Genomic DNA, 20,895 nt, shown 5'->3' with positions numbered 1-20,895 from the left:
GTGGCCTTTTTGTCTGTTCTCCTGGTGCTACCTCACTGAAGCAAGGGGTATCGATGCTGTTTCCTGTGGGGCAGGGTAGCGCCAGGAATGGATGAAGGCAAGCAAGTATGAATATGTACATGTGCATATATGTATATGTCTATGTATATATATGGATATGTGTACATGTTGATACGTATATGTATGTATGTGTGTGTGTATGGGAGTTTATGTATATATATGTGTATATGATGGATGGGCCATTCTTCATCTGTTTCCTAGTGCTACCTGTGGGAAACAGTGATTAAGTATGATAAAAGAAAAAAGTTCTCTTTCCACTTCCTGCCTGCACAATTGTTTTTGAATATAATCATGATAGAGACTAACAAACCTACAGCCCCTATTCCCTGGCATCATGGGGTGCTAGGAATCTCTGGGTTCCCACCTGAATCTCCTGCCAATGAGAAGGAGGGCTCAGAAAGTAGTACAGGTTGTAACTATCTAATCCGGCAACCTTGGGACCTGGCCATTGCCGGACCACAGAAAATACTGGAAAACAGAAATTGACCCCTAAGCCATAGACATTTGACAGTCTGATCTCATAGTACTCACACAAAGTCTTTACAGAAGTTCCTTTATCTAATTTTTTCAGTAGCTCCACCTTTTCAAGCATAGATAATGATTTATGCTTATGCTTATTAGCACTAGCACTATCTTCTGCACCTCTTGGTCTCTTGACTCTTTCAGTAGCTCCACCTTTTCAAGCACAGATAATGACTTATGCTTATGCTTATTAGCACTAGCACTATCTTCTGCACCTCTTGGTCTCTTGAATGACATTCTGAGGCGCTAAAATACAGCTGAATATAAGAAATCAACAGGACTGTTCATTAGCTTGGCTGCAGTGTAAACAGATTTTGGTGTCTTAGCACTACTAACAGCGCTGTCCTGGTGGCAGATCCACAAACTGATAACTAATGGCAGCAGATTCAAAATGTGCTAGACCATGGGATTTGCTGGACCACAGAGTGCTGGATTAGAGAGGTACAACCTGTAGTGTTAAACCCTCCCACAACCCTTCCCACTCTCATAGGCCTTTCTCTTTTTCTATTCACTATATCAACATTCATGGTCTCTCTACTAACCTCACTTTTGTTGAAAAACCATATATTTAGTATGTCACCTTATATCTTACTCCTCTCTGAGACCCAATTGTTTAAAGATGTTCTCACTAGCCCCTTTCTCACATTCAACTATACTCTCCACTCATGATTCCAGTTCAAAGGTGGAGTTTGTGCTTACTATAACTTCAACACAACTGTTGCATGCCTTGAGTAACTTTAGCCTCAACTTTAATTTTATCTGTCACAAGTTCTGCCTCCCAACTACCACACTTTTCCCTTGTTTCACCTACTGTTCTCCTAATTCTTTTCTTTCTTCAACTATCTACACTCCTGCCATGAGCCTGTGACATCCTCTTACTCACAAGCCTAGATATTCTACCTACGGGATTTCACCGTTCACCAAAAGAAATGTTGAATTCCTTTAATGTGGATGGTGAGGGAATGAAGCCCTCACTCTCACTCTCACAATGATCTAGAGCAAATAACCACCCATCCCAACCATGTTCCTGAACTGCTGTGATCACTCTCTCAATACTCTAGATCTGTTTTTCACCTCAAACCCTTTGCCCTGTAGCTACACAGTCTCTCCCAGTTGGTTCATCTGATCACACTCTCATAAGTTAATCTATTTCAAAGGCACATCCCCCTCTAAACATAAATATTGGCACCTCAACAAAGTTGACTATGATAACGTACAAAAGTTCTTTTCTGTAAATTACTATCTCTTCTGAGATGATACTTTGTCTCCATCAAATGCACAGCAGAGGTTATTGTAGTGGGAATGGAAGCATTAATCCCTTGGGTGATATGAATGCACAAGTGGGATGTGATAAAACTGGCAAGATAGTTTGTAAAGGGGTAGTGCTTGGAGTAAATGAGAATGGAAGTTATCTTGTGGATGTCTGTGTGGAGTGGGGTTTATTCCTTGTAAGCACCTTTTTTAGCACAAATTGATCCACAGGTACACATGGATGAGAAATGATGGAAGACAAGGGCACAATTGTTTGACTGAGTATGTGGCAGCGGATGAAAGGTTGAGAAGGGCAGTACTAGATGCTAGAAATGTAAACGGATTCTTTGGAGACTCGGACCATTTTGCAATTCTTGTGGAGTTGAGGACCAGAGAGAAATGGAGGTATAGTGTAAGGAAGATTGTAGAGGTAAAAAGTGTTGGCAAGTGAGAAGATGAATCAGAAGGAATGCAAGTATGAAGGAAGGGTGAGGTGACAGAGAGTTTAGATGAAAGTGCAGTAAATGTTGGGATGCAGTCATATATGAATAAAGTGTTCAAAATGTTTACAGAAAGAGTGTTAAAGATGGTAGAATTTGTGGCTGGATACAAGGTTATGAGATACAGGAATAAAAAAAGGAAAATGCATGGTGGACAGAAGAGATTAAAAATGCTGTAGAAGAGAAGAAAAGGCATATGGTAGATTGCTAAAAAGGAATGTACCATTGGAAATTAAGTAATGGAGAGAGGAAGAATATATGATGTGTAAGCAGAATGTTAAGAAGCTGATACAGGAAAGCAAAGAATGAGTAGATGAAAATCTTGGAAGAAAGTTAGGTGAAAAGATTAGGGAAATAAAAGACTACTGGAAGGGGGCAAAAAAAAGGAAAAAGGTGGATGTAAGAAGTAAGGAAGGGGAGTTGCTGAATCAAAAAGAAGGGAAAGCTAGATGGAAAGAGCATTTTGAAGAACTGATGAATGTGAAAGAAGATGAGGCAGCAATTGTTGCATGCATGGGTATAGAGGATGGAAGGAAGTAGATACAGGTGAAAGGGCCTTGAGGAGGTAAAAAGTGCTATAATGAGGCTAAAAGTGGGAAAGGCACCTGGAGTGGATGGGATTAGGGTTAAAATGCAGAAGTATGGAGGAGAATGAGAGACAGAGTAGATGCATTTGATACATAATTTAGCATGGAAAGAGAAGGTTGTGCCTGAGGATTAGGTGAAAGCTATTAGTGTTCTTTTATTCAAAGGAAAAGGTGTGAAAGATGTATGTAGCAATTATAGTGGAATAAGTATGTGAAGTATTCCAAGAAAAATGTATGCAAGAGTGTTGACTGATAGAGTGATGGAAGTGACTAGATGCAGAATAAGGTGGGGGGGGGGGGGGTGAGGGGGTTCTGGAAAGGTAGTGGATGTGTGGATTAGATTTTTGTCATGAAAATGATTGTGAAAAAGTATTTAGTGCAGGAAAGAAGCTGTATGCAGCTTTACCAGATCTGGAGAATGTACATGAAACAGTTAAGTGGAATGCTTTATGGAATGTATCAAGGATATATGGGGTAGGGGGAAAACTACTACATGGTTTGAAAGTATTCTACAGAGAAGCAAAAGCATGAGTAACAGTGGATGGAGAGTTGAGTAAAAGTTTCCGTATACATGTTAGTGTGAGGCAGGGCTGTGTGATGTCACCATGGCTTTTTATATCTATCTATGGGGTGATAAGAAAGGAGAGAGCAAAACTAGGAGCTGCAGAGGGTTGTGTGTTTTATGATGTTTGTAAGCATAGGCAATTGGAGGCAAATGTGAGTAAAAGTAAAGCAATGGTGTTGAAAGGAACAGAGTGAAAGTATAGGTTTTGCAAAACCCTATAGAGTGAAAAAAAAGTGTGCTAAACTGTGCTACAGATATGGGGTCAGAAAGACTGGAGGAGGTGAGAGAATTTAAGCATCTTGGAGCTATCTTGGGTAAGTCTGGTGATATATAAAGAGAGATAACAGTACAAGTTAAAAAAGTCATTGGGTTCCTTAACAGAATAATAAAGGAAATAGGTGTAAGTATGGAAGTGAAGAAAGGATCAAGGGACAGCGTAGTCCTCCCAACCCTGACCTATGCAGCCAAAACATGGACACGGAATGAGTCACAGAGGTCAAGAACCCTGGCTCTGGTAATGAGCTATTTAAGAGAAGCATGCGGTATGACCAGATGGAATGAAAGAAGAAATGAGGTGTACAAAAGATGTGGTATGGTAGGAAAGACAAAGGTAATGAAATATAGAGTGGTAGAGTTGGTGAAACATAATACTTTGAGGTGGTTTGGGCATGTGGAAAGAATGTAAGATAAGGAGTCTCCAAGGAGTACAATTACAGGAGTTGGTGTGAGAGGAAGACCACCTGTGACATGGAAAAATAGATTAGAAGAGTATTGGTCGGAAAGAAACGGTGGAAGAATGTGTGGAATACTGTATACAAGGGAGGCATATTAGGACAGGGATAAGTACAGACTCTTTTGCCATGGTCACCCCTTTGATGGGAATTCCCAGAGGGGAATGGGCATCGGAGGTAGAAATAGATAGATCTCCAAGACAAACTCTTCTTCCAGTGCTTGGTTCAACTGTTCCTATTCTAAGGTCATTCAGGCAAGGGATTAGGCATATCAGGCTTAGAAAACTCTCCTTCCTCTGAATCCCATTCTGCATTTACCACTGCCTCTATTCATTGCAAGTATATTATCCATGAGGCAAAGTGTTCCTTTATCTAAAAGAAGTGCATTAATCTCTCATCCACTGACAGGTCCATCTTGTTTTTAGCTAAAGGGATCACTAACAAGTTCTGTCACTCAATCTTTCCTTCACTTTTCCATTCTGATGGCACTACAGCAGGCTCTACCGCAAAGAAAGCAACTCTCTTTGGTTTTTGTTTCTCCTCTGACCCTATTTTGAATGATTCTAAAATTCCATCATCTCCTGTTGCTCATCTCACTATGTCCCTCCTCATTATCCCCTATTGAACTGTCCAAAAAGAGTTTTTCTCTCTGGACACAAGCAAGTTTTATGGTCCTGATGGCATCCAACCTAATGTAAAGTTTCATCCCCTCTTTGACATCAACCATTTCAAAAGTCTATGAGTCCCTCTTCAACTCATATCCTCAAACATCTTGAATCTAACAGTCTTCTCTCTGATCACCAGCAAGGCTTCCATAAAGTGAGAGCCACCCATGATATTCTTTCCTATCTTACTAATGTCTGATCATCATCCCTGAGAGATTTTGGGGATTCCTATGTATGTGCCCTTGATACATCAAAAGCTTTTGATGGGGTGTGGCATCAGGGTCTTTTTCTATGTTACCCTCCTCTGGTTTACTTCCCTTACTATGCTCACTCATATCTAGCTTCCTCTCTGTGGCTGTTGATAGATGGGCCTTTCCCTTTTCTCCATCAACAGTGGTGTCCGTCAAGGTTCTGTCATATCTACACTTTTATCCTTTTTATCACCAATTTCCTGTCTTCTACAAATAACCAAATGCATTCATACCCTGATGACTCAACACTGCATTATTCCACATCATTTCTACTCCTTCCCTCCATTGATTTGCATCTAATCTTGACACAATTTCCTCAATAAACTCAGACTTGGACAGGATATCTCAATGGGGTAGATGAAATCTGGTTAAGTTTGATGCTTCCAAGGCTCAGTTGTCCATCTATCTATTTATCGAAAATTCCTCACAACTTTCCTCTCTCCAACAGTTCTGTAATTCCACCTCTCAACTCAATGAACATACTTATCATTACTGTAACATCCACTTAATCTCAGAAACTCCACATGAAGGAAATAGCTAAATCTGTTTGTAAGACACTGCAAGTCTTGTTTAGTTGCTGAAATTTCTTCTCTTATGAACAGTTACTCTGCTTATACATCTGGAGTGGTTCTTGCTCTGCAAACTTACTTGAAGGGTTGAGTCAAAGGCAATCCTACTTATCAAGTCTCCCCAGCTAACTTCAAAACTTTATCCACTTGTCCAATGCCGCTATATTGGTTTACTTTCCCTTTTCCACAGGAATTACTTTCGTTTTTGCTCCCAAGAGCTGGTAATTTGTGTGCTCCCCACAAAATACTCTGCAAGCTGCTCTGTCACATGATTACTATGTGGCCGTTGGTAACTTAAGGCTGGGCCATTTCTCTTACTGCTTTCTTCCCTGTGCCTCAAAGCTTTGGAACTCTCTACCCTCTTGTGTATTTCCCAATATCTATGATCTCACACTTTCTAAAGGACAAGTTTTTCACTTCTTCCAAAATTTGTAAATATTTTACCCTGTCTCCTCTCTTTCCATCTCATTAACTCATTTGTAAGGCCCAGCATTTATGTGGCCTTAAAAAAAAGTGAACACTGAAATTAAGATTCAGATCTCAGATGAGAGCAACATGCCAGCAACTTCCTTTGACAAGAGATGCAGGCCTCTATGTATAAAAGTGAAATGTGAGAGGAACATTAGAGGATGGTATTAGTCACTGTAAATACTTTTAAAAAACTTGATATGATGTGTTTATATAAAATATGACCGAAAACCATATACATGAATATCAATTACATTGAATTCACTTAATACTTTCAAAATGTAACAATGTGACTGCTACAGGATCTACGATTATCCCAGATAACAACTTTCAAAATCAACCCTGAAAATTGCATGGTTAGAGCAATACAATACAGTAAATAAATGCAATACATTAAGAGCTCAATCTATCAAACTAATAGGGGGAGGGGGTGTCCGTCAATGCCAGAAATCCATTAAACTGAATGTAACCAATGGGTCATTTTTTAAAATATACAATATCTAGTAATACAATATAGAGTTCACATGCTTTCTTTTAACTCCTCTATCACATGATGCCATTTTGACTTGTAAGGACTGCAAAATCATTTAATAAACAGTCACAATTCTCGGTATGCAACCTGACAGCACGATAGCTTGAAGTAGACTGAGACTGAAACAAAGTGAGTATACCTCATGCTACCAAAAACAGTACGATATATGCGCATGGTGTGGCATTTGAGATTTTTGAATTTTTCATTTCTTGAATTATTGTTAATGTATCATTATTTGCCCAATCCATTAATTCTGAAATCAGTTATATCGGAGTCCATTAAATCGAGGGTTTACTGTATTTTCAAAAGACTGCCAAAGTTGGTAAAGTTTTTCCACAAAGAGAAATAACTTGTCTTAATAGAATCAACACTTTTACAATCACTAAAAACGTTAACTAATCAATAGCAATGCTCCTAGATAAAGAAGCTCTGCCTACTATGTAAAATGTATAAATGGATGCAAACAAGTTACTATTCAGCTACAAGGTACATTACTTTGTACTTACCCTTGCCTGAAGCAAGTGGGTCAACACCAATGGAGGCACACATCTCCTGGAACTGTTTTCTGAACTGAGGATTTTTCTTTATCTCAGTCTTGTGCTTTGCAGCAAATTCTTCCAAATTTTCACGAAATTTCTCCATCTGAAGAGTCATCTGGAAAAAGCAGATCAACAGTGTTTGCTGTAACAACCCTCAAAAGAATTCACAAACTTTATGTACTGATTTCCTATTTCTAAATATAATCTTTAGTACTGTGGACAATAATGAAACATTTAAAAGCAAATACATTTTAAGAACAGGCAATTTTCTCTAAGTAACACTTTATACTGCACTGATCCAGACTAACTAAATCCAGCTGTCTTTCAAAAATGCACAAATAAAAAGCTGTAGGAGACATGGATATCTAATATCAAAGGCTAAACTTTTCAACCAGTTACTTTATATTGTCAACTAAAATATTCAAACTTTATGATTACACTATAAGTACTGTACGTTTAACACAAACTAGTTATCTTAAATGAAAATATTCTATTATTACAGCAAAAAAGGCTCTAAGGCTGAAAAAAAAAAGAGGAAAATTTTCATTCATTTTTTACCTGTTCCAGCTGATTTTCTTGAATTTCACTCCCTTTCTCCTTAAACTTATCTTGCTGGATCTTCTGTCGCTGAATAGCACCAACTCCAGCACGACGCCTCATTTTGTAGTTGATAAATACGTGATCTGAAAAAGATATTCGGGCCCTAAACATAAAAATAATGATCCAAAGCATCATTACGAGAGGTACTGTTTATTTATTCTAAGAATTGCATGATACATATGTTTTACTAAATAATGTGAGGGATAAAAGTGGAGTTTAATGGTGTCAAGCTCAGAATACCATACTTTGTTAAATAAGACGTCAGTACAATAACAGTAAATGTTTGTAAATCTAATATCACTACAAAAGGTGTATGCAAGAAACTTAGTTTAGAATTCATAATTCGAGGATACATTTAAAAATATTGAAATTATTGCACAGTAACATAATTACAGTTTACACCTCTTTTCAATATAGTTTTGCTTTAGTCATGCTAGAGCTCCAACTGTGGAATATAACTTTCTTTGTCTTATATTGATACAGTATAGAGAATACAATAAGGCTTGCAAGGAAAGACTGACATTAACTTTTGTTTTAACCTTTTTTGTCTGTTTTCCTGGCATGGGGGAAGCAATGCTGTTTCCTGTGGGGTGGGGTTGTGCTAGGAATGAAGGCAAACAAGTATGAACATGTACTATGTATGTGTATGTAAGTGTAGGGGCGTTTATGTACATATATGTGTATATGAGTGGATGAGTCATTGCTCACCTGTTTCTTAGTACTACCTCACTGATGCAGTATGCTTGAAGGAAAAGTGGTTCCAACAATGTTATATGGTTGCGAGGCATGGGCTAAAGTCAGGGTTGTACGGAGGAGGGAAGATGTGTTGGAACTGAGATGTTTGAGGAAAATATATGGTGGGAGGTGGTTTGATCGAGTAAGTAATGAAAGGGTAAGAGAGATGTGTGGTTATAAAAAGAGTGTGGTAGAGAGAGCAGAAAAGGGTGTATTGAAATGGATTGGTCATATGGAGAGAATGAGTGAGGAAAGATTGACAAACAGGATATATGTGTCAGAAGTGGAGGGAATGAGAAGTGGGAGACCAAATTGAAGGTGGAAGGATGGAGTGAAACAGATTCTGAGCGATTGGGGCCTGGACATACAGGAAGGTGAGAGGTGTGCAAGGAATAGAATTATTGGAATGATGTGGTATACCGGGGTCAATGTGCTGTCAATGGATTGAACCAGGGCATGTGAAGCGTCTTGGGTAAAACATGGAAAGTTTTGTGGGGCCTGGATGTGGAAAGGGAGCTGTGGTTTCGGTGCATTATACACGACAGCCAGAGACTGAGTGTGAATGAATGTCTTTTCCTAGCACTACCTCGCACACATGCGGTGAATGGATTTTTCATTTCATGTGTGGCGGGGTGGTGACAGGAATGAATAAGGGCAGAGAGTATGAATTATGTACATGTGTATATATGTATATGTCTGTGGGTGTATATATATGTATACATTGAGATGTATAGGTATGTATGTGTGTGTGTGGACATGTATGTATATACATGTGTATGTGGGTGGGTTGGGCCATTCTTTCGTCTGTTTCCTTGCACTACCTTGCTTACGCTGGAGACAGCGACAAAGTACAATAAATAAATAAATAAATAAAAATAAAGGGGAAGGAAATGTTTATAGTTGTGTTACTGGAGTGATAGTTTTCATACATGGTGCTCTGACAAGAAAATAGAGAAATTGGAAAAGAATGTAGCTTAGACATTGAAGCTTATTCTTTCATTGAAATGTGAACAAATGGAGCATTTTTCAAAGTGATAGAGATGGAAAGTAAAAAGGTGTTTTTCATGAATGTACTGGAAAACTTGAGGTCCAGATAAACTTTTGGTCAGTCAAGACTTTATTATGGCGGATGACCAACTACCTACCCTCATGTATCCAAGATATGGTTGTACTTTGTGTAGTGAAGACAAATGAGAAACATCATAAGCCAATATTCCAGTTCATGATAAGAGAAGAAGTGGACCAGGCAGTATGATACAGTGGTTGAATTGATGAAAACCACTATTGACGTTCGTGTAAATAAATTATACATTTCCCTTTTCCATAGCCAGAGGTTGAACCATTATGTGACATTCATTTTTTTCATTTCATTTCCAGCTAGAAGTTTCAGCTTTCTAAATTATTTCTTACATTTTTCATATATATATATATATATATATATGGAAAGAGGGGCAAGTATGAAGTCTGTTAGGGATGAGAGAGCTTGGGAAGCGAGTCAGTTGTTGTTCGCTGATGATACAGCGCTGGTGGCTGATTCATGTGAGAAACTGCAGAAGCTGGTGACTGAGTTTGGTAAAGTGTGTGAAAGAAGAAAGTTAAGAGTAAATGTGAATAAGAGCAAGGTAATTAGGTACAGTAGGGTTGAGGGTCAAGTCAATTGGGAGGTAAGTTTGAATGGAGAAAAACTGGAGGAAGTAAAGTGTTTTAGATATCTGGGAGTGGATCTGGCAGTGGATGGAACCATGGAAGCGGAAGTGGATCATAGGGTGGGGGAGGGGGCGAAAATCCTGGGAGCCTTGAAGAATGTGTGGAAGTCGAGAACACTATCTCGGAAAGCAAAAATGGGTATGTTTGAAGGAATAGTGGTTCCAACAATGTTGTATGATTGCGAGGCGTGGGATATGGATAGAGTTGTGCGCAGGAGGATGGATGTGCTGGAAATGAGATGTTTGAAGACAATGTGTGAGGTGGTTTGATCGAGTAAGTAATGTAAGGGTAAGAGAGATGTGTGGAAATAAAAAAAGCGTGGTTGAGAGAGCAGAAGAGGGTGTTTTGAAATGGTTTGGGCACATGGAGAGAATGAGTGAGGAAAGATTGACCAAGAGGATATATGTGTCGGAGGTAGAGGGAACGAGGAGAAGTGGGAGACCGAATTGGAGGTGGAAAGATGGAGTGAAAGAGATTTTGTGTGATTGGGGCCTGAACATGCAGGAGGGTGAAAGGAGGGCAAGGAATAGAGTGAACTGGATCGATGTGGTATACCGGGGTTGACGTGTAAGTAACGTAAGGGTAAGAGAGATGTGTGGAAATAAAAAGAGCGTGGTTGAGAGAGCAGAAGAGGGTGTTTTGAAATGGTTTGGGCACATGGAGAGAATGAGTGAGGAAAGATTGACCAAGAGGATATATGTGTCGGAGGTGGAGGGAACGAGGAGAAGTGGGAGACCGAATTGGGGGTGGAAAGATGGAGTGATAAAGATTTTGTGTGATCGGGGCCTGAACTTACAGGAGGGTGAAAGGAGGGCAAGGAATAGAGTGAATTGGATCGATGTGGTATACCGGGGTTGACGTGTTGTCAGTGGATTGAATCAAGGCATGTGAAGCGTCTGGAGTAAACCATGGAAAGCTGTGTAGGTATGTATATTTGCGTGTGTGGACGTATGTATATATATGTGTATGGGGGTGGGTTAGGCCATTTCTTTCGTCTGTTTCTTTGCGCTACCTCGCAAGCACGGGAGACAGCAAAAAAAAAAAAAAAAATATATATATATATATATATATATATATATATATATATATATATATATATATATATATATATATATGGGGAGTGAGTCGGTTGTTATTTGCTGATGATACAGCGCTAGTTTATCCCTGGGGATAGGGGAGAAAGAATACTTCCCACGTATTCCCTGCGTGTCGTAGAAGGCGACTAAAAGGGGAGGGAGCGGGGGGCTGGAAATCCTCCCCTCTCGTTTTTTTTTTTTTTTTTTTTTTTTTTTTTTTTTTTTTTTTTCCAAAAGAAGGAACAGAGAATTGGGCCAGGTGAGGGTATTCCCTCAAGGCCCAGTCCTCTGTTCTTAACGCTACCTCGCTAATGCGGGAAATGGCGAATAGTTTGAAAGAAAGAAAAGAAAGATATATATATATATATATATATATATATATATATATATATATATATATATATATATATACATATATATCAGCATGGAGGCTGATGCTGATGTGGATCCATAACAAGAGCAGCTGATGATCCACTGTGCATGATACATAAACCAGCTGACTACGGACGATTACATAGCCTGATCAGCTGATGATCCAACTCGAGTCAGGCAAGTCAACTGCCTGACTACAGACCGATCCATATCAGAATCAGCTGATGATTCATCTCCCATGAGACAGTCATGCGTGTGGCATTAGGAACTGTAGTGTGGGCCATATTAGTTGTAGGAGGAGCTTCACTTGTTGGACAAGTGGTGTGGGTTCTAAGTGTTGATGTGAAGGAACCATCTGATGAGAGACATGACACTGGGAACAAACATGGAGGTGCAGGTCACATTACTTTAGCTTCAGAAGCCGAACATCTTATATGGTTTATGCAGATATCTGATCTACATCTCAGTGTCTTTCAAGATCCCTCAAGAGCAACACAGTTTCGAGAGTTTTCCTTTTCTACTGTATCAGCTATCAAACCTGCAGTTGTCCTTGCTTCTGGTGACTTAACTGATGCCAAAAATGCTGATATGCTAGGTTCTCAGCAGTACATTGAGGAATGGGCCACATACAGTGATATTCTGCATTCAACGGGGGTACTGAACAAGACAGTTTGGCTTGATATTAGAGGAAATCATGGGGATGAATATATTGTCGATTTACGAGGCATTAATTTAATCTGCTGGTGTGGCCGTTTATCTCCGAGTCCGATCGAAAAGAAATAAGGAGGAGTTAGAGAGAATGCGTCATCGCACCTGTGTCTACCAGATGAAGGTTAAACACGTACTCTCGAACTTCCTGTGGAAGCAATATTTCCTCTGAGATTTAAGTAACGAAGAATGTCAGACCATAACATTTAGATGCTGACTTCCATATTGCTGGTGATGGCAAGTTGGCAGGTATAACAGAACCCAATGATAAAGCCTGCCATTTGGACAGTAGTGGAATGTACTCCCATTCTGCTGTTCTTGACTACCCTTCTGTGAGCCAGGGTGTCGTAATGGAGTTGCAGTTGAATCTCCATGAGCAGTTAGTGCAGATGAACTCGTCATCTGTGGACTATCAGCATCAAATGAAGACGACTTAGAGGGGATGGAACCGAGCATGGCAAGGAAATTGCCCATAGCTGAACAACACTTCCACTTAACCTCTATCATCACCTCGTTAAGATCATCGTGTGTCAAGACATCATATAAAGCGCCTCTTCGCAAACGGAACTACCTTGGCCCACCAGTGATGCTACTACGTTTGTAAATCGGGAACCATTGCAACACAAACCTCGCCAGGTGGTAGAGATTCCCGCAGTGTATCGAGACAGACTTCCCCAGAACTTTTTTAAAGGGGAAGTAAATGTTTATAGTTGTGTTACTGGAGTGATAGTTTTCATACATGGTGTTTTGACAAGAAAATAGTGAAATTGGAGAAAAATGTAGCTTAGACATTGAAGCTTATTGATACAGTGGTTAAATTGATGAGAACTGCTATTGACGTTTGTGTAAATAAATTATACATTTCCTTTTTCCATAGCCAGAGGTTGAACCATTATGTGACATTCATTTTTTAATTCATTTCAAGCTAGAAGTTTCAGTTTTCTAAATTGTTTCTTACATTTTCATATGTATATATATGTATGTGTGTGTGTGTGTGTATATGTGCGTATGTATGTGTATGTGTGTGTATGTGTATATGTATATATATATGTATATTATCCCTGGGGATAGGGGTGAAAGAATACTTCCCACGTATTCCTCGCCTGTCGTAGAAAGCGACTAGAGGGGACGGGAGCGGGTGGCCAGAAATCCTCCCCTTCTTGTATTAACTTTCTAAATTGGGAAACAGAAGAAGGAGTCACGCGGGGAGTGCTCATCCTCCTCGAACGCTCAGAGTGCGGTGCCTAAATGTGTGTGGATGTAACCAAGATGTGAAAAAAGGAGAGATAGGTAGTATGTTTGAGGAAAGGAACCTGGATGTTTTGGCTCTGAGTGAAACGAAGCTCAAGGGTAAAGGGGAAGAGTGGTTTGGGAATGTCTGGGGAGTAAAGTCATGGGTTAGTGAGAGGACAAGAGCAAGGGAAGGAGTAACAATACTCCTGAAACAGGAGTTGTGGGAGTATGTGATAGAATGTAAGAAAGTAAATTCTCGATTAATATGGGTAAAACTGAAAGTTGATGGAGAGAGATGGGTGATTATTGGTGCATATGCACCTGGGCATGAGAAGAAAGATCATGAGAGGCAAGTGTTTTGGGAGCAGCTGAATGAGTGTGTTAGTGGTTTTGATGCATGAGACCGGGTTATAGTGATGGGTGATTTGAATGCAAAGGTGAGTAATGTGGCAGTTGAGGGAATAATTGGTATACATGGGGTGTTCAGTGTTGTAAATGGAAATGGTGAAGAGCTTGTAGATTTATGTGCTGAAAAAGGACTGATGATTGGGAATACCTGGTTTAAAAAGCGAGATATACATAAGTATACTTATGTAAGTAGGAGAGATGGCCAGAGAGCATTACTGGATTACGTGTTAATTGACAGACGTGCGAAAGAGAGACTTTTGGATGTTAATGTGCTGAGAGGTGCAACTGGAGGGATGTCTGATCATTATCTTGTGGAGGCTAAGGTGAAGATTTGTATGGGTTTTCAGAAAAGAAGAGTGAATGTTGGGGTGAAGAGGGTGGTGAGAGTAAGTGAGCTTGGGAAGGAGACCTGTGTGAGGAAGTACCAGGAGAGACTGAGTACAGAATGGAAAAAGGTGAGAACAATGGAAGTAAGGGGAGTGGGGGAGGAATGGGATGTATTTAGGGAATCAGTGATGGATTGCGCAAAAGATGCTTGTGGCATGAGAAGAGTGGGAGGTGGGTTGATTAGAAAGGGTAGTGAGTGGTGGGATGAAGAAGTAAGAGTATTAGTGAAAGAGAAGAGAGAGGCATTTGGACGATTTTTGCAGGGAAAAAATGCAATTGAGTGGGAGATGTATAAAAGAAAGAGACAGGAGGTCAAGAGAAAGGTGCAAGAGGTGAAAAAAAGGGCAAATGAGAGTTGGGGTGAGAGAGTATCATTAAATTTTAGGGAGAATAAAAAGATGTTCTGGAAGGAGGTAAATAAAGTGCGTAAGACAAGGGAGCAAATGGGAACTTCAGTGAAGGGCGCAAATGGGGAGGTGATAACAAGTAGTGGTGATGTGAGAAGGAGATGGAGTGAGTATTTTGAAGGTTTGTTGAATGTGTTTGATGATAGAGTGGCAGATATAGGGTGTTTTGGTCGAGGTGGTGTGCAAAGTGAGAGGGTTAGGGAAAATGATTTGGTAAACAGAGAAGAGGTAGTGAAAGCTTTGCGGAAGGTGAAAGCCGGCATGGCAGCAGGTTTGGATGGTATTGCAGTGGAATTTATTAAAAAAGGGGGTGACTGTATTGTCGACTGGTTGGTAAGGTTATTTAATGTATGTATGACTCATGGTGAGGTGCCTGAGGATTGGCGGAATGCGTGCATAGTGCCATTGTACAAAGGCAAAGAGGATAAGAGTGAGTGCTCAAATTACAGAGGTATAAGTTTTTTGAGTATTCCTGGGAAATTATATGGGAGGGTATTGACTGAGAGGGTGAAGGCAAGTAATGTAAGGGTAAGAGAGATGTGTGGATAAAAAGAGCGTGGTTGAGAGAGCAGAAGAGGGTGTTTTGAAATGGTTTGGGTACATGGGAGGTGAGTTTGAATGGAGAAAAACTGGAGGAAGTGAAGTGTTTTAGATATCTGGGAGTGGATCTGTCAGCGGATGGAACCATGGAAGCGGAAGTGGATCATAGGGTGGGGGAGGGGGCGAAAATTTTGGGAGCCTTGAAAAATGTGTGGAAGTCGAGAACATTATCTCGGAAAGCAAAAATGGGTATGTTTGAAGGAATAGTGGTTCCAACAATGTTGTATGGTTGCGAGGCGTGGGCTATGGATAGAGTTGTAAGCAGGAGGATGGATGTGCTGGAAATGAGATGTTTGAGGACAATGTGTGGTGTGAGGTGGTTTGATCGAGTAAGTAACGTAAGGGTAAGAGAGATGTGTGGAAATAAAAAGAGCGTGGTTGAGAGAGCAGAAGAGGGTGTTTTGAAATGGTTTGGGCGCATGGAGAGAATGAGTGAGGAAAGATTGACCAAGAGGATATATGTGTCGGAGGTGGAGGGAACGAGGAGGAGAGGGAGACCAAATTGGAGGTGGAAAGATGGAGTGAAAAAGATTTTGTGTGATCGGGGCCTGAACATGCAGGAGGGTGAAAGGAGGGCAAGGAATAGAGTGAATTGGAGCGATGTGGTATACAGGGGTTGACGTGCTGTCAGTGGAGTGAATCAAGGCATTTGAAGCGTCTGGGGTAAACCATGGAAAGCTGTGTAGGTATGTATATTTGCGTGTGTGGACGTGTGTATGTACATGTGTATGGGGGGGGTGGGCCATTTCTTTCGTCTGTATCCTTGCGCTACCTCGCAAACGCGGGAGACAGCGACAAAGTATAAAAAAAAAAAAAAAAAAAACATGGAGAGAATGAGTGAGGAAAGATTGATTAAGAGGATATATGTGTCGGAGGTGGAGGGAACGAGGAGAAGTGGGAGACCAAATTGGAGGTGGAAAGATGCAGTGAAAAAGATTTTGAGTGATCGGGGCATGAACATGCAAGAGGGTGAAAGGCGGGCAAGGAATAGAGTGAATTGGATCGATGTGGTATACCGGGGTTGACGTGCTGTCAGTGGATTGAATCAGGGCATGTGAAGCATCTGGGGTAAACCATGGAAAGTAGTGTGGGATCTGGATGTGGAAAGGGAGCTGTGGTTTCGGGCATTATTGCATGACAGCTAGAGACTGAGTGTGAACGAATGGGGCCTTTGTTGTCTTTTCCTAGTGCTACCTCGCACACATGAGGGGGGAGGGGGATGGTATTCCATGTGTGGCGAGGTGGCGATGGGAATGAATAAAGGCAGACAGTGTGAATTGTGTGCATGGGTATATATGTATGTGTCTGTGTGCGTATATATATGTGTGCATTGAGATGTATAGGTATGTATTTTTGCGTGTGTGGACGTGTGTGTATATACATGTGTATGGGGGTGGGTTGGGCCATTTCTTTCGTCTGTTTCCTTGCGCTGCCTCGCAGGCGCGGGAGACAGCGACAAAGCAAAATAAATATAAGTAAATAATATATATATATATATATATATATATATATATATATATATATATATATATATATATATATATATATATATATATATATATATATATATATATATATATATATATATATATATATATTATATTTTTTATTTTTTTATTATACTTTGTCGCTGTCTCCCGCGTTTGCGAGGTAGCGCAAGGAAACAGACGAAAGAAATGGCCCAACCCCCCCCCATACACATGTATATACATACGTCCACACACGCAAATATACATACCTACACAGCTTTCCATGGTTTACCCCAGACGCTTCACATGCCTTGATTCAATCCACTGACAGCACGTCAACGCCGGTATTCCACATCACTCCAATTCACTCTATTCCTTGCCCTCCTTTCACCCTCCTGCATGTTCAGGCCCCGATCACACAAAATCTTTTTCACTCCATCTTTCCACCTCCAATTTGGTCTCCCTCTTCTCCTCGTTCCCTCCACCTCCGACACATATATCCTCTTGGTCAATCTTTCCTCACTCATTCTCTCCATGTGCCCAAACCACTTCAAAACACCCTCTTCTGCTCTCTCAACCACACTCTTTTTATTTCCACACATCTCTCTTACCCTTACGTTACTCACTCGATCAAACCACCTCACACCACACATTGTCCTCAAACATCTCATTTCCAGCACATCCATCCTCCTGCGCACAACTCTATCCATAGCCCACGCCTCGCAACCATACAACATTGTTGGAACCACTATTCCTTCAAACATACCCATTTTTGCTTTCCGAGATAATGTTCTCGACTTCCACACATTCTTCAAGGCCCCCAGAATTTTCGCCCCCTCCCCCACCCTATGATCCACTTCCACTACCATGGTTCCATCCGCTGCCAGATCCACTCCCAGATATCTAAAACACTTCACTTCCTCCAGTTTTTCTCCATTCAAACTCACCTCCCAATTGACTTGACCCTCAACCCTACTGTACCTAATAACCTTGCTCTTATTCACATTTACTCTTAACTTTCTTCTTCCACACACTTTACCGAACTCAGTCACCAGCTTCTGCAGTTTCTCACATGAATCAGCCACCAGCGCTGTATCATCAGCGAACAGCAACTGACTCACTTCCCAAGCTCTCTCATCCCCAACAGACTTCATACTTGCCCCTCTTTCCAAAACTCTTGCATTTACCTCCCTAACAACCCCATCCATAAACAAATTAAACAACCATGGAGACATCACACACCCCTGCCGCAAACCTACATTCACTGAGAACCAATCACTTTCCTCTCTTCCTACACGTACACATGCCTTACATCCTCGATAAAAACTTTTCACTGCTTCTAACAACTTGCTTCCCACACCATATATTCTTAATACCTTCCACAGAGCATCTCTATCAACTCTATCATATGCCTTCTCCAGATCCATAAATGCTACATACAAATCCATTTGCTTTTCTAAGTATTTCTCACATACATTCTTCAAAGCAAACACCTGATCCACACATCCTCTACCACTTCTGAAACCACACTGCTCTTCCCCAATCTGATGCTCTGTACATGCCTTCACCCTCTCAATCAATACCCTCCCATATAATTTACCAGGAATACTCAACAAACTTATACCTCTGTAATTTAAGCACTCACTCTTATCCCCTTTGCCTTTGTACAATGGCACTATGCAAGCTTTCCGCCAATCCTCAGGCACCTCACTATTAGTCATACATACATTAAATAACCTTACCAACCAGTCAACAATACAGTCACCCCTTTTTTAATAAATTCCACTGCAATACCATCCAAACCTGCTGCCTTGCTGGCTTTCATCTTCCGCAAAGCTTTTACTACCTCTTCTCTGTTTACCAAATCATTTTCCCTAACCCTCTCACTTTGCACACCACCTCGACCAAAACACCCTATATCTGCCACTCTATCATCAAACACATTCAACAAACCTTCAAAATACTCACTCCATCTCCTTCTCACATCACCACTACTTGTTATCACCTCCCCATTAGCGCCCTTCACTGAAGTTCCCATTGGCTCCCTTGTCTTACGCACTTTATTTACCTCCTTCCAGAACATCTTTTTATTCTCCCTAAAATCTAATGATACTCTCTCACCCCAACTCTCATTTGCCCTCTTTTTCACCTCTTGCACCTTTCTCTTGACCTCCTGTCTCTTTCTTTTATACATCTCCCACTCAATTTCATTTTTTCCCAGCAAAAATTGTCCAAATGCCTCTCTCTTCTCTTTCACTAATAATCTTACTTCTTCATCCCACCACTCACTACCCTTTCTAATCAACCCACCTCCCATGCTTCTCATGCCACAAGCATCTTTTGCGCAATCCATCACTGATTCCCTAAATACATCCCATTCCTCCCCCACTCCCCTTACTTCCATTGTTCTCACCTTTTTCCATTCTGTACTCAATCTCTCCTGGTACTTCCTCACACAAGTCTCCTTCCCAAGCTCACTTACTCTCACCACCCTCTTCACCCCAACATTCACTCTTCTTTTCTGAAAACCCATACAAATCTTCACCTTAGCCTCCACAAGATAATGATCAGACATCCCTCCAATTGCACCTCTCAGCACATTAACATCCAAAAGCCTGTCAATTAACACATAATCCAATAACGCTCTCTGGCCATCTCTCCTACTTACATACGTATACTTATGTATATCTCACTTTTTAAACCAGGTATTTTCAATCACCAGTCCTTTTTCAGCACATAAATCTACAAGCTCTTCACCATTTCCATTTACAACACTGAACACCCCATGTATACCAATTATTCCCTCAACTACCACATTACTCAATTTTGCATTCAAATCACCCATCACTATAACCTGGTCTCGTGCATCAAAACCACTAACACACTCATTCAGCTACTCCCAAAACACTTGCCTATCATGATCTTTCTTCTCATGCCCAGGTGCATATGCACCAATAATCACCCATCTCTCTCCATCAACTTTCAGTTTTACCCATATTAATCGAGAATTTACTTTCTTACATTCTATCACATACTCCCACAACTCCTGTTTCAGGAGTACTGCTACTCCTTCCCTTACTCTTGTCCTCTCACTAACCCCTAACTTTACTCCCATATATATATATATATATATATATATATATATATATATATATATATATATATATATATATATATTTATTTTTATATTTATTTTGCTTTGTCGCTGTCTCCCGCATTTTCGAGGTAGCGCAAGGAAACAGAAGAAAGAAATGGCCCAAACCACCCCCATACACACGTATATACACACACGTCCACACACGCAAATATACATACCTATACATCTCAATGTACACATATATATACACACACAGACACATACATATATACCCATGCACACAATTCACACTGTCTGCCTTTATTCATTCCCCTCGCCACCTCGCCACATAGGGAATACCATCCCCCTCCCCCCTCATGTGTGTGAGGTAGCGCTAGGAAAAGATAACAAAGGCCCCATTCGTTCACACTCAGTCTCCAGCTGTCATGCAATAATGCCCGAAGCCACAGCTCCCTTTCCACATCCAGGCCCCACACAACTTTCCATGGTTTACCCTAGACGCTTCACATGCCCTGATTCAATCCACTGACAGCACGTCAACCCCGGAATACCACATCGATCCAATTCACTCTATTCCTTGGCCGCCTTTCACCCTCCTGCATGTTCAGGCCCCGATCACTCAGAATCTTTTTCACTGCATCTTTCCACCTCCAATTTGGTCTCCCACTTCTCCTCGTTCCCTCCACCTCCAACACATATATCCTCTTGGTCAATCTTTCCTCACTCATTCTCTCCATGTGCCCATACCATTTCAAAACACCCTCTTCTGCTCTCTCAACCACGCTCTTTTTATTTCCACACATCTCTCTTACTCTTACATTACTTACTCGATCAAACCACCTCACAACACACATTG

At 40.7% G+C, this 20,895-nt stretch overlaps 1 protein-coding gene across 2 annotated transcripts in view; it reads right to left on the bottom strand.

The window, feature by feature from the left end:
* Positions 1–20,895, bottom strand: part of lsn (vacuolar-sorting protein SNF8) — a 292,203-nt gene that overhangs the window by 249,868 nt on the left and 21,440 nt on the right. For both annotated transcript variants that reach the window (XR_011716448.1, XM_071691589.1), the window contains exons 2-3: positions 7,799–7,923; positions 7,208–7,355 (exon numbers count right to left, since the gene is read on the bottom strand). Coding sequence is in view for 1 of the 2 variants with exons in the window: in XM_071691589.1 (XP_071547690.1) it covers positions 7,208–7,355; positions 7,799–7,900 (250 nt within the window). In the remaining variant the exon portion in view is untranslated. The remainder of the gene's footprint in view (positions 1–7,207; positions 7,356–7,798; positions 7,924–20,895) is intronic.

Source organism: Panulirus ornatus, chromosome 50, assembly GCF_036320965.1.
Source record: "Panulirus ornatus isolate Po-2019 chromosome 50, ASM3632096v1, whole genome shotgun sequence".
Classification (NCBI taxonomy): Eukaryota; Metazoa; Arthropoda; class Malacostraca; order Decapoda; family Palinuridae; genus Panulirus; species Panulirus ornatus.
This window is presented reverse-complemented; position numbering and strand designations above follow the sequence as displayed.